Source organism: Nanorana parkeri, unplaced genomic scaffold (genome assembly GCF_000935625.1).
Source record: "Nanorana parkeri isolate BGI_ZX_2015 unplaced genomic scaffold, ASM93562v1 scaffold597, whole genome shotgun sequence".
NCBI lineage: Eukaryota > Metazoa > Chordata > Amphibia > Anura > Dicroglossidae > Nanorana > Nanorana parkeri.
The window spans coordinates 615,359-630,319 of record NW_017306865.1 but is presented as its reverse complement, the minus strand read 5'-3'; the positions used below and the strand labels follow the sequence as shown (position 1 = coordinate 630,319).

General features: G+C 41.2%; 1 protein-coding gene across 2 annotated transcripts in view; it reads right to left on the bottom strand.

Moving 5' to 3' along the window:
- Positions 1 to 696: 696 nt before the first annotated feature.
- Positions 697 to 14,961, bottom strand: part of ZNRF2 (zinc and ring finger 2) — a 103,067-nt gene continuing 88,802 nt past the window's right edge. Inside the window, exons 3-5 of one of the 2 annotated variants that reach the window (XM_018562748.1) lie at positions 4,814 to 4,919; positions 2,452 to 2,550; positions 697 to 912 (exon numbers count right to left, since the gene is read on the bottom strand). In XM_018562748.1, the coding sequence (XP_018418250.1) occupies positions 2,493 to 2,550; positions 4,814 to 4,919 (164 nt within the window). In that variant the 3' untranslated portion in view covers positions 697 to 912; positions 2,452 to 2,492. The remainder of the gene's footprint in view (positions 913 to 2,451; positions 2,551 to 4,813; positions 4,920 to 14,961) is intronic. The other variant, XM_018562749.1, reaches the window with a different exon arrangement.

The following is a 14,961-nucleotide window of genomic DNA, read 5'->3' as shown; positions in this document are numbered from 1 at the left end:
TCGACCAAAACTGAATCGGTTTAAGATGGATACAACTGCTTATCATACAACTTCACTAGCAAGAGTTTGTATGTATGTATTACATACAGTATTTTGCCAACGGGTGTAAACAGACCAACTGGCTTCATGTTTAATGGCACTTTGATGGCTTATGTTCCCTGACTGATTGTGAAAAAAAAGAAAACCATATATACAAGTCAATGCCTGTCATCACCGCTCAGTCACAGGCCATGGTTCCCAGATAAAGTGTTCTGAGATGAAAGGGTTAATCAGTAAGAAGATATGTTCTGTTGAGGCATTCGGTGGCTGTCCAAGTAGTCACACACTGAACGGACACCAGAAAATGGTAGATGTGGGAACTCTTACACTACTGAAGCAGAAACACTTGTACAATTTCACATTATCTTTTTTCGAAGTACAAAAACCGAATCTGTACCGTAAAACCATAAACTGTTTTGATTTCAATTTGGCATCTAAAAAGAAAAATATATATATATATCAAGATTAAAAGAAAAAAAAATTCTTAGAGATGTCCTCATCCCAACCTAGTCCAAGATCCTATAGATGAATCTTCTTAAGAAAAAGTTCTATTGGCGCCAGGCTAGAAGCATGTTAAAAAATGAATGTGGGGACATAAGTTGACTTTGGCCTATATTATGCAATGTTCATCATTAGGAATGGCAGGGCACAAAAGTGTTTTTTGTGCAGCATTTTGAAAATCCCTGTGTGTGTCCTCATGGAGAATGTTTGGCACACAGAACTCTGAGGAAATTGTCTTCATTCTTTTCCATCAAATCTAGAGTTCAAATATCATAAAGTTCTAAGGCGGTGAGGCCTACACAAGCCTTCTCTGTAGCCGCTGTAGATGTCCGCTCCTCAGGTCACACAGTTCATACAAGCAGGGAAATAAAGCTAGAGGAAGAAAAGAAAAACACTAAAGATTTGATTGACCAATACAATGAAAATACACGAGATGTGTAAACAAGCTATAACAACATTTATGGGCATTTATGTGAAAGTATCAATGCAGGTAGTGCAAACTTATCTATCCAACGTTCAATTTAGCCTTTCTGCTCTGCTTGTTTTCAGACATTCATAGCTTTCTCCTAAAAGTCTTCTGGCCAGTTCCGTGATGTCACTGGTCATATATTTTGTTCTCTGGAAGTGGTCACAAGGTGCCACAGAGGTCCATGACAGCCTGGGTTCATAGGAGGTGGGATGAATGACACTGGTCATCATTCAATCAGGAAGACGGAGCCACTGATGGACCCATAGTTATTTGGGATGAGACATGTGTTCCCCCTTTTCTGAAGGAGAGGCAGTCTGATTTGCAACTGACTATGTTGTTAATTTGCTTGATACATGCCCCCCAATATGACAGCGCCATCACTGCTTAGTGATACCTAGCAGAAAATGCTGCAAAGTTCCAATTAAATACACATAGAAATCTGTGTAGAAAGTAATAAAAAATTATTTCAAAGTCTGTTTTTACTCTGTTCAGAAATGTGTTCCACTATGGTCAGGAGCACCACAAACCTGGCACTGAAGATCTGCAGGAAGACTCCGTTGTCACTAGAGTATTGCTGTGTTTTACCATACTGTATACAGTATTTCATGCCAAATTATTAATATGAACTAAAAGTCAGGTCTCTAGGCAAAGTGTGTGTGCGTGCTTGCATGCGTGCGTGTGTAGCAGAGATGTGTATATCTCAGGAGGGGATGGACAAATACAAATACATTGGCAGGTTAAACAGCTCTTATATACAAGTATGTATTTTATCTGTTAGTTGTTTGTTTGGTTGGAGTTCAGCTTTAAAAAGAGAATATGAAAAAAACAACAACGTGGAAGGGCACAGAGGCACCAATCAGGGCAGGATTGTGCATAGCCAACATAGCACTGCCATAAGGAAATAAAGTCAGCGCAGGATTCTTTATATCCTAATTGCAGTACTATGTTGGCTATACAGGCAGGGCAGGTTTCTGCATGGCCAACATAGTACTGCAATTGGGATATATAGACAGGGCAGGTTTCTGCATGGCCAACATAGTACTGCTATTAGGATATATAGGCAGGCCAGATTTCTGCATGGCCAGCATAGTACTGCCATTAGGATATATAGGCAGGCCAGATTTCTGCATGGCCAACATAGTACAGTAATACCTTGGTTTACTTATATAGGCAGGGCAGGTTTCTGCATAGCCAACATAAACCAGTTGCTGCTGGTGGGGATGAAAACTGGCCAGGAGGTTCCCTGAGTGGAGAGTAGAGTGGACAACCTGGCCTGTCCATGTACATAGTAACAGGGGAAGACATTGTTGGGGGTGGGGTAAAGTAACACTCTTTTCCTGCAATAGGTGCAGGCTTTATACAGAATATTGAGCATTACAGAAACTGCTATTATAGTGTATGACATGAGGGATGTTTGCCATGTCTAGTCAGAATAATGCCACCTTTTATTTGCAATTTACCTATTGTATGGGTCATTCAGACTCTAGTCCGATGGATGCTCCGGACAAGATCTGTTTACTTCAAACCATTCATCTATACAGCTGAAAGAAACAAAAGAGCATGTAGAAAGATATGGTTAGGTAGGATGATGCAAAACATTAAAGCAGTAGTTTCACTACCTTCCTTATAACTTTAGAAAGAAACTGTTTTAATTGAGCTTCTAGGTCTCTGTCACAAAGCATTGTGAGAAGCTGGAGGTTCTGCTCCTCGAAGTGACCGCACCTCCTGATCAGCATGGCATACCCAAGCAGGAAACATAACTTCTAAGCTTCTACGATGGAACTAGAGCTTTCAGCGCTTTAAATGAGTAAGCTGTGCTGACAATAAACACGATGTTGTGAAAGAGGAGATCAGACTAGTAGATGGACCTAATAAATGGTTGTTGTCATTGATTTCAGTAGGTCCTCATTTTATAGTGTTATTCCTGCCATCAAAGAGTTGTTGGTGTGATACTTCAGGAATCTGGAATGTTTCATTAACAATCTGAGCCTTTCATTTTGGCTTCCTATTCTCCTCACACACATTCAGCTCTCTAACATCATAATATGAATTCTCAATGTCATCAGTGTTAATGAACCAATTAAAATAGGCACGCTTTGTCAACTAATAATATTCTAATTTGTTATAGAAGGGACAGTATATTCTAAAGACTTCAACTCTTACTGGCAGCTTGTATAACAAATGGAGACACTTACACCTACATTTGTCTTTGCCAAAACCAGGGTGACAGCTTCAAATTTCATTTACAGCTTTATGACAGGCAAAACCTGGTATGCTGGACCTCGTTATTCAGATATGATATGTGGATGATAATACATCACCCCATAAAAACATGCAATGCTACAGACCCAACCAGTGGGGAAAGCACTTGTCAGAAAATCCTTGTCTATTATGTTGGAAAATCTCTCTCTGACCGGAAAACCTCCCTGTCAGAAAAATTCCTATCAAGGAAGTTTGGTATTTGCTTAACTCCACACAAGAGCCAGCCCACTGCTTGCACCAGGGATGGGGGCTCTTAGGAGGATTACTGAGGCAGTGTGCAGTGATGTTTTGACGAAACTACAAATAAAAATAGATTTGGTGACGATTGCAAAATGAGCAAACAGTGTAGCTTGGTAGTGGGGGAAGCAAATAGTGATGTACCCCAGAATTCTAAGGGGATCACCAACAGGAGGAAGGAGGTTCTGATTCACTTATATAGATATTTAGATTGACCTCATTTAGAATACTGTGCCTAGTTACAATAAATACGGATAACATCGAATCCAGAGCAGTGGCGTCACAAGGGGGGTGCGGCCCGCACCCGGGTGACACCATTGGAGGTGTGACACCAAAATGACTCACAGTCATTTTGGTGTCACCCCCTCTGAAAATATCAAGAGAGAGGAGGGGAGCCGGTATCAGGATAGAGGAGGGGACCCGGCGGCATACCTTATCCCGCCGGGTGACTGTCCCCTCCTCTCTCTGCCAGCGTCCATCACCAAGATGGCCGCCGGCAGGATACCAAAAGACCGCCGCACGTACACGATGACGTCTCGGCGGGGTGACACTAGGTTACCGCTTCGGGTGTGTCACTCAGCCTCGGGACGCCCTTGATCCAGAGTACAGAGTCGGGCAACAAAAAATTGCCTGTATACAGTAAAGCTCAAACTGGGAAAATGAGAAGCAGCACACAGAGGTCAATCATCTTAGCTGCAGAGCTTACATGGTAACAAGAGACATGCTAAAGGGGGGGAGAGCAGAGTGAGATTAGTTCATCAGTTTGCTGCTTTTTCCTCACTGTCCAGTCACAGGCTGGGGAGGGGCAAAACCTGTAACGTAACTGCAGCAGACAAAAATCGGGTCTCCTACTCTGCCCTGACCGGATGGACAGAATTACAAGTACTTTGGCAGGTAAAACAGCACCCATATATGTATTTCATCTGTATATTTAACGGTTTTCCTAGTAGAGTTTAGTTTTCAGGATTGTTTTTTATGATGAGAGGTGATTGCCCGGGAAGCCGACTCTATGCAAGCGGAAGTACCGATATTGGCGAGTACCAAAACATAAATATCGGTACTCGTACTCGATACCGAAAAACCGGTATCGGCGAATCCCTACTAGCAATTCACTGTAACACAACGGGGCTTATTTATAACACATTTGCACAGATTGTAGAAATGTCCTATGCTCCTTGGCTCTATCTAGTAGCAGCAATGTGCTTCAATTGTTGTTCCAACAGCTATATGTACTGTGCAAACGCATTATAAATCAGTTCCAAAGTTAATGTTGATTTTATATTTTATAAATAGAAAAATACTTACCCTTTGTGATATATACATAGGCAAGGTAATCTGGCTATTGTATCACCTTGTTGTAGGTCTTCCAGACATATTGTACATTCTCCAGCATCTTTACTGAGTACATCCTCTGTTGGAAAAAAATATTTGTTATTAGTTTTAAATATCATTTAGCTGCATGTTATGTATAATTATGGTTTTATGACCTATGGCCCTGGGGCCATGATCTGCCCACCTCCTGAAATGGTTGAATCATGGTTGTCCCAATACAAAAATTCCCACTGAGATGCAAAATTCTCTCTAAAGCTCAAAACCTGCATATAAATTGGGCTGCCTAAATCTCAGGATCTGCTGATCATTTCAAATGAAGTGATCGCTGCCTATGCATTTTTGTGTTCAGATCAAAAAACATTATTTACAGCTAGCAAATCATCTTTTAGTGGTAATTACAAAGTATTAACTGTAAAGTGTCCCTGTCACCAAACAACCTGTCACATTTATATACTTACCTTTCCAGCAGCCTGTATATTGAAGTCTCTTCTCCACTCCTCAGCTGCTGCAAGTATTCTAGAAGTACACTTCCAAATGTGTAGAACACGTGTTTCCTGTCCAGCCTCTGTGGTTTCCCCTGCCGGATCATGTGCCACTATAGGACATGCATATTTGTGGGTTTATCCACAGCAGCCGATGGGGGGAGCGAGTATTCCACTCATCAGACAGTTGAATATATGCAACAGCTGGGGAGCAGAGGTGTAGTGGTTGCCGACAAACTATATTAACGGGTGACCTGTTTTGTAAAATTGGCACTGGTGGTGACAGGGTCACTTTAAAAGCCTATACCAATTGAATCTACAATACCGAAAGAGATTAATTTACAGGTAGATAGGCTACTGGCAGAGAGGAAACATGATCAAGGGCAAATTGATGCCTAGAGAGAGCACAGGTATGTCACTGAAAAAGTCAGCTTATAATAACGTAAATGGCAGCTTATCAGCCTCGATGTAAGATAAGATTAAGATTTCATTTTAAAGATTCAGCTGCAATATATGGTAAACCATAGTTATATTCCCATTTTATACTGTTACTTTAAGGACAGCATTATTTCCATCATGGCATGTGCATACTGCCAACATTTTATATAATTGAATATTGGCCAATGTAGGCCTGACAAATTCTTAATACGACATAAAAAGAAAGCTAGAAAACCCTGACATATGAGCACACTTCTCATACCATGTTGACACCACAATCCTAACAATGCATTTGTGCAGCTTTCTAAAGCACAAGGTATTGACCATAATAGTCCCTCATTTCCAATGTATCCAGTAGATGTCACCAGACACACAGAAAATTACTTCACACGCACAATTTGAAACAATGGTTGACCTGATACTATGTGTAGTATTAGGCTTATGACTAGAGTATAGCTGCATAGTTTGAGGAATTCTGGAGAGACAGAAAAATGCAGGCTGCCAGTGCTCATCCAACGGTGCTAACAATTCCTAAGACACTGCCCAGATACAAGTATTCAGATCAGGACTTCTGACTTTATTTCCTGCATACGTGTCCAGAGGCAGTGACCCAAAGTGTTAAAGCCAGAGGTAGCCAGCATTTTTAGAGGTCAGCAAAGCCAGCCACTAAATTTCTCTTGGCACAGGTTTCCTTTAAAAGGAATGTATAGAATATTGATATATTTTCTATATTTGTGGTATAATAAAAATTACATTGAAAATTATTTTTATTTAGGTATTTATGAAACACTCCATCTAGGTTTTCAAGGGAGAAGGTGAAGCTCTAGGCTTCTTTTGTTTTTCTTTTTTAGAAAAAAAAATGTAAGGCCTTTATAAAATATGGTACATAACAAAAAACAAGAGACAAAGAGCAACAATAAGCACATTGAGTTGTGCCATTGCAAAATTACAATACACAGAAAATTAGGTGAAGAAAACTCACAGAGAGGTATAAAGGTGATATAGAGGCAGTACAAAAAAAAACACAAAAACATGGATCCAAATGGTCCTGAAGCCAACCATTCAAACATATACAAGTATCTTAGATCATGAATCAGAAAATCTTGTACAAAAAACATAACGTTGGAAGCTAGTAGCATGTGACGGCGCAAGGGGTCCGGTGTCTGACTCAGCTGGTAGATGCAACAAGTAGAGTGGGAACAAGAGAACCCAGACGGAGCATGGAACATGCCGAGCACACTAAAAGGTCAGGTAAACAGGTGGGCACGCAAAGCCAGTGGACATGTAGAAGAAAGGAGAAAGAGAAGGGCAAGAGAGGGAGGATGTTCCGGGGGCAGAAGAACTATGAGTGCTTAAAGTGGTAAGCCAAGTTCAGACATTGAGAGTCCAAAGTCGTTCATATTCCCACGAGTCCAAAAATGATGTCCAAGTATGCCAAGAGGGGAAAAACTGCATCTAGGTACTCCTAAGAGAACTCATGAGATCTTCCATGATTTTGATGCCATTGATCTTCTGGAACCAGAGTCGAATTGTAGAAGGTGCATTGTTTCCACTAAATGGGGATACAAACCCAGGCTGCATTAACCAAATGAATGAGTAGGGAGGATTTGTAACTCTTCAAAGAAAGTTTATTGTGGTATAACAAGAAAAAAGCTAGGTCATCAGGGACGAATGCATCTTAGAGTTTTTGAATGACCTCTCAGACTTGCTTCCAGAAGTTGGAAAGGGCAGGACAAGACCAGAAAACATGCAACATGTTCTATTGGGAGGACCCACAGTGCCAACAGGTATCCATGGAGTCCAGAAAAAGAACATGGGGGGTCCTGTACCAATGGGTGAGTATTTTACAGCCAGATTCCTGTATTTTATTGCATATGCAAGATGTCGGGGATCTCTGAGGTAAAGTCCCAACCCAGGTCCATCTACCATCTATCAAGAAAGAGTAAAGGTGCAGCCGCATCAGCTGCTAATAGGAGGGAATAACAAAAGGAGAGGGTCCACAGAATATTGGATCTACCCATAATCGAAGCTGATATTTACAACATTTTAAAGTATCGGTATCATTCTTAAATTGACCGATACTGACAGTGAATGGGAGCCTCCGTCCCAGTCCTCCACCCCCCCTTCCCCCAATCATCTGTCAGCAGCTGGATTCCACAGCCGGCATTGGTCCTAAAAAAAAACATATCAATTGACCCCTAATCGGGACAGTCACATTCTTACTCGAAGGGCATCAAGTGTCAACTGTCACCATGTCCATAAACCTAACTTGCTCAGAACAGGATCTGAGGATAATTTCATAATAGAAAACCAGGAGGACTGATTGCTGAAATGGCTGGCCCTATATTTGTTCTGTGACCGTATCCGTGTAAGAACTGTTTTTTTTAAGGCTGGGAGGAAGTCTAGATCTAGCTGGCTTCATTTCACCTGTTTATCAAGCTAATCTTAACTGCTTTGCAAAAAAAAGCACTCTGTATACAAAACTCAATAGCTGAACTTCAGATGACACCCCCAAGCTAAAAGAGTCAGAGTGAGGCCTCTTCCCTCTAGTGGTCTATAAGGCTTATTGGTGAGGGGGCATGATGGACAATCATAGTGAAGTACTGTTTGGATGGGGAGAGAGAGGGTGTTGGTAAGAGGGCATGATAGGATAGGACAGTGAGACTAAAATCAAGAGACCAAATATTCCCAGTGCGGACAAAGACAAAAACAGAGGTCCTAACCCATCTTTCCAGCTCTACTGAAAAAAAGCAGCTTCCTTCAAGCAACATTATTTTTAGGGGGCGGGAGAAAGAAACAATACCTATATAGAAAAAGAAGGGGTATGTCATGTCCAATAGACACGTCGGCTAGGGGGGGGGGAGGGGGGATTTTCATTTTAAAATACAGATTCCTTTACTAACCTCATATGTAAAAGGATCTGTTGTATTTTTGCTAGACTTGCATAAGATGATTTCATTTTGATAAATAAACCATAGCTTCTGTTATCTTTCACCTGAAACAGACTTGTCATTAAGCAGTATCTATCAACTGTAATTTACTCTGACATATAGTCATTGTGACTGCATGAAACAAGCAAATTCTGAACAAAAATGTTAGCTGACTTCACTGAAACAAGAAGGGAAGTACAAGGTGTATGTCATATATAAGATGCCTCAAGCTATATCAATGGTATTTAAAGGTCATCAGGCTTACCAACATTAACAAAGTATTAACCGTACAGAATGTTTATCCGATGCACGAGATGATAAAAAGAAAAGAAAATGTGAGAAAAGGAAACCCATAAACCAGGCAATCGTAATTTTAAACCTAATAATCCAATAATCTATTTGTGCAGTAAACAGCTCAATATCCTGATTATGTGCACAGTTAATACAGTCAGGATGGTAAATCTGGCCATATGATGACAACATGCACATGTGACTGCTTCTACTACACCAACATTATCCCAAAGGATAAGGCTTCTTTCACGTATATTCATGTTAGATATTCTAGCCTGGCAGATGATCTGATCCATCTCCACTCTATAGAGAAAGAAAATTCTGGCTTGAATTCCACTTGAAATATTTAAATAACCAAGAATGATTATTTACTGTGTGCAAAGAGTTCTACTGAAACATGTTTGATTGCAGATGAAAGGTTGCTCAGAAAGGCTCATTAGTTAAAAATCACATGCAGTTGATTTTACCTAATTATAGACACTACAGACTGTCATTAATTGAGAGTAAATATTGCTTGCAGTGAGCCGGCTTACTAATTCAACCACTGGTTTTCTTACCATAGGGTGGTGCTGGTTTTCTTACCATAGGGTGGTGCTGGTGGTATGATCAACACTTGTTTCAAATGGCTTTAAAATAGATGGTTGCATCAATTTTACACAAGCCAAATATTAAACCACTTACTGTTCAAATAAATATGCCATCACACTTGTTCTAGGAGAAGATAAGTCAATGCTATGCCTTGGAGGCCACAGACATTGGATGGTAGCCATGCTTACAAGCACAAATACAGATTTTTATTTTTACATGATCATTCTATAAATATGCATGGTAGGAGCAGTCGGATGCTCCTGTTTATGCCCATTTATGCAAAAATTACACCATCCTCAACAACTATGTTTCCCACAAACAGTGATCTGGGTGCAAGTACTATTATGCATAGGCATCAGGAACATCACACAGTCTGGCCAAAATAGACCCAACTGCTCCGCAATAATCTTGTATGGATGGGTATTTTCAGTGAGAAGCTCCTTATTAATAACTGCAGACAGCAGAGTCTATCAAAAAACTCTGTTCCCCTAGCTGAACCCTCCTCTGTGACATTATAGACAAGAGATGACAGTCTCATGATCCAGACTTTGGATGTCAATGTCAAAGCAAACCTGTCTGAGAAATCAGAAAATAGTGATTTTGCCAGTTGCCATGTCATCTATTGTTTTCCATAGATAAGCAGATGTCGGTGGTTTCTGATGCTGGTTTAAACACTGTAGCTGAACAAACATGTTTATGGAGGCACCAGGCAGGGAGGGGGGATCCCTGCAGGGAGCCTTGACTGACAGCCACGGCTCTCTGCAGGCAGATGATCGAAAAGTGAGCGAGCGACGGTATGTGTTCCATCACTTCCCGATCTATTGAGCCAACATGTGACAGTTTCATTGTCACACGTCGGCTCGAACTATGAGGATGAATGATTTTCACTCACCTCATAGTTATCCTTTATATAAAAAGAACATTCCTCAACTGCACAATCAGAATCGAGATTCTCAGGGGAACTTTAAGAAATATACAGAAACAAGGGATGTCCCGATACCACTTTTTCAAGACCAAGCACAAGTACTTTCCCTCAGCTACTTGCCATTACCAATTACCGATACTTTTTCTTAAAGGGACATGTGACATTTTTTCTAAAACAAAACACTGATGATTTTAGGGCAGTTTCTCACCAGAGCTAACTACAGATGTCCCCAGAGCTAAATACAGATGTCCCCAGAGCAGAATACATGTCACCAGAGCTAAATACATGCCCCCAGAATAGAATACATGTCCGCAGAGCATAAAATACATGTCCCCAGAGCAAAATACATGTCACCAGAGCTAAATACGTCAACAGGCGTGCTGATCTCACCCGGGAAGCATGTGGATCTTCCCGGGTGAGATCAGCATGTGGATCTCTGCAGGGCTCTGCAGGCAGTGGCCATGCTGATTGGGCAGGTGTTGGCCTGAAATGCTGTGTGGAGAGTTTAATGGGCACCAGCTCCAGGGCTATACGTGCGATGTGGGGCAGTCCATTGCTGTGCCTGCGCCCAGAAGGAGGAGCAGGAGATATAGAACCGGACAGGCACTGCCACGGACAGCTACTGCCAGGTCCCCAGCAGGCAAAAATTTAAAGGTCCGGTATCGGCCTTAAGATTCGGGGCATTTTCATGAGTAGAAGTACTCGTGAAAATGATATAGAGACATCACAGCAAACACTGCCCGCGTTGAAGTTCAAATTTTCAAAGAGACAAAGTCTAATAAACCATCTAATAATGGATGAGTTGGTTCAGTGTGTAGATTTCCGTTTGAGCTATTGCTCGCTGTAAACAGGCTTTTTTTAAAAGGTCGCATGAAGATAACTTGTGAAAAGGAGCGGGAAGCACCACTTGCTGGCTAAAAATACAGAATATTTTATATTTAAATGAATAAAAAAAGTTTTATTTTCTTAGTTGTAATTATAATAAACAAACAAAATATGTCCAAAGCAACTCTATCCTCCATTTAAAGTCTATGTAAACCCATCTGAACCAATCTGGCCATATCGACAGAGAATAAAACCATTACAATAAATGTCTATACATCACATAATTTCAATAATGCCAAATACCTTTCTTGCACACTTCTATAATGTGGTCACGTAATATTCCACATAATCCTCAGCTAAGTTTACTTATTGGATAGTATGTTGCTAAGTGGCAGTGTGTGACGTGTCCTGCAGACGTTCCCGTCCTTTGCCTAGGGCTGACAGGTGCTTGACAGCTTCACTCTGCTCTGCATGGCCTGGAGGGAGGGTGTGAAAAAAATGAACCAGAACATGTAACATGCTGTGGCTTAGACCCAATTCGTGCTGACACGGGCAGGTAGGAGAATTACGCACCACAGTAAGCCATGAGTAGATACTGCTTACTAGTTAGAGGAAAGGGAACGTGCACTGTGGTGTCAACGCTGCCGAGGCTCTATGTGCCCACAGATCATTGCCACCAAGAAGGAAATCCAAGTAACTGGCAGGACCAACAAGTGATTTGTCTAAAAGGAAAGTTTGATGAAACAAAAAGGGAACAAAGATTATACAGTTTACTAGGAAAGTTTGACTGTTTTTGGGGGCGTTACAACCACTGTAACCACTTGGGGACTAGCATGTTAAACCACTTTCCTGCCCAGGCCATTTTTCAGCACTGTGATAATTTGACTGACAATTACTCTGTCATACAACACTGCACCCCAATTAATTTGATGTGGTTTTTAGGAGACAGAATGAGCTTTATTTTGGTGGTAATCAATCACCACTGGATTTTTGAAAAAGTGGAAAAAACTGAGAATATATTCTTTAATCCTCAAACTATGGTATATGGTATATGCTGTATATGTGAAATGTATCAGCCCTGATGTTCTGCCTGCCTATTGCATTTCTTGAGGCCCTAAATGCCAGAACAGCACAAACACCCCCAAAACAACCCTTTATTAGAAGGTAGACACCCCAAGGTATTTAGTAAGAGGCATGGTATTTTGAAGTTCCATTTTATTGTCATAATCTGTTGGGGAGATGAAGAAAGTAAATTAATGTTTAGTTCTTATTTTAACAAGGTACAGCATGGGCACACCTACAATTACACCCAAAAACACACTTTGGTACTCTTCCCGAGATGCTACATGTGTGATACTTTTTTGCATCCTAGCCATATACAGGGGCCCAAAATCCCTTCAGCCCTTCAGGCTTTCATAAGGCATCATATTTCCTGACTACATCTCACATTTTTTAAGTGCCAGGACAGTAGAAACACATTCAGAATGGCCACATTTTGGAAAGCCGTCACCCCAAGGTATTTGTTACAAGGCAGGGTGAGTCTTTTTAAGAGCAGGACATGAGTTGTGGTTTATGCTGGTATCTGAGGACACTGGTATTGGAGCTGGCTGATAACCAGGGCACTGGTTGTGGTTGACACTAGTACCTGATAGCATTGATACTGGTGCTGACTGGTGATCAGGACACTGGTATTAGATGACAGTGGTACTGGCTGACAATCAGGACACTGGTACTAGTGATGACTGGTGATCAGGACATTGGTTGTGGCTGACACTGGTACCTGATGACATTGGTACTGGTGCTGGCTGGTGATCACGACACTGGTACTAGATAACACTGGTACTGGTTGGTGATCAAGACACTGGTACTAGTTGACACTGGAACTGGTTGGTGATCAGGATAGTGGTTGTGGCTAACACTGGAGCTAGAACAAAGGTACTAGTGCTGGCTGGTGATCAGGACACTGGTACCTGATGACATTGGTACTGGTTGGTGATCAAGACCCTGGTACTAGATGACACTGGTACTGGTGAAGGCTGGCAATCAAAGCTTCCCCTTTCTTCTCACAGCTGATCAGATTGAGATAGGAAAGATGTATGCAAACTGTAGCCAATGTTTAAATTTTGGAATGCTGCGATTGGTCACAGCAATTACGCAATCTCATTGGTTCTGCACTGTCTTTATGTATTTTGCACTGTCCAATAGACAGTGTCATCACAGTACAGTGCTCGCGAGTGCGTTAGGGGGCGCAAGAGCACTTTAAGAAGAAAAAAATTACATTTTAAAATGTCGTCTCGCCCTGGGAAGTACGCTATTAGTCCTTTCAATTACAATGGGTGGATAGAAAAAGGTAAATAAGGAAGTAGCAAACATATTCTCCTAATCATCTTGAAAGAAATCCAGCATGCCACAGATGCAGACTTATTCATGTATGCCATTAGATTGCAAAATGAAGACCAACATTATACTTATTCAGGTGAGTGACAGCCTGTTACGCTGACTATTACTTTATCATCACATAGCAGTCACATGAAATTATTGCTTGATTGCTCATATGTCCATAACCACTTCATGCAGAACTGCACAGTCTGCTCCAATCCGATTCTCACCTGATCCTTATACAAAGATAGCTAGCATTATAAAAAGAGATAAATAATAAACTAACCCCCCCCCCCGAAAAACCCTCTACTTCCCAAAAATGGCACCAGCACTGCCCTGTACGTTGATACATACCAATACTGCAATTCTTTGTACTAGCAGGGTTTCAGCTTGAATAAGCAGTGGCCAGGTAAATATACATTTTCCGAGCAGTGTGCATTATTACATACCACATCTGCTTATCATTTAGCCAATAAAATATGCATTAAGCTGATTGTATAGTCATACAAACCTTTGCAGACTGAACACGCTGCATTCACTTTAGAATTCGCCCTCGCTGTTTGGTCTTGTCACAATGATGTCAAAGGTTTTCCAGACTACGGAGTCTCAGTGGTATGAATAACTCCTATATGGGTTATTTAACAACGTATAACACACTATTAAACAGTGTGGGGTATGTAATACAATGCACAGTATACAAAATGTGGCGTTCTGTAGTGTGTCAGGTGCAGCACAGTACACAGTGGGATCATATGAAGGATGTAGCATACAGAACATAGTCACACTTTGACTAATTCCATAGTAAATGGGGTGTTCTCCGTCTGTAGCACACATCATACTAGATTAAATCATTTTAAATAGAAAGTCTTGCTATGTACATGGAAGTGACCAAACTATAAATACTGCAGGAGCAGGTATAGTGTGGTGCCAACAAATAGATTGAAAATACTTTATGCATCCATAATATATACAGATTTTCCAAAAAAAGTTGTACATTTTGTTACTTGTCCTACTCATACAGCTTAAACCTTTACTGATGTGTTGTCATAGACCTTATTCACACATGGGCATTTTGAAGCACTTCTCAACATGAAGAATACAATTATTTTAAATGGTGCCCATCCACATCTCAGCGTTGTAAGCTGGAAGCCCAAAAAAGTACATTAGCTTCTTTTGGGGCAGACCTGAGCTTCTTTGGTCCCATAGACTGCTATGGGAGCACCTACAAATGTTTGGGGGAGGGGGGGGGGGGGGGGGGGGAGC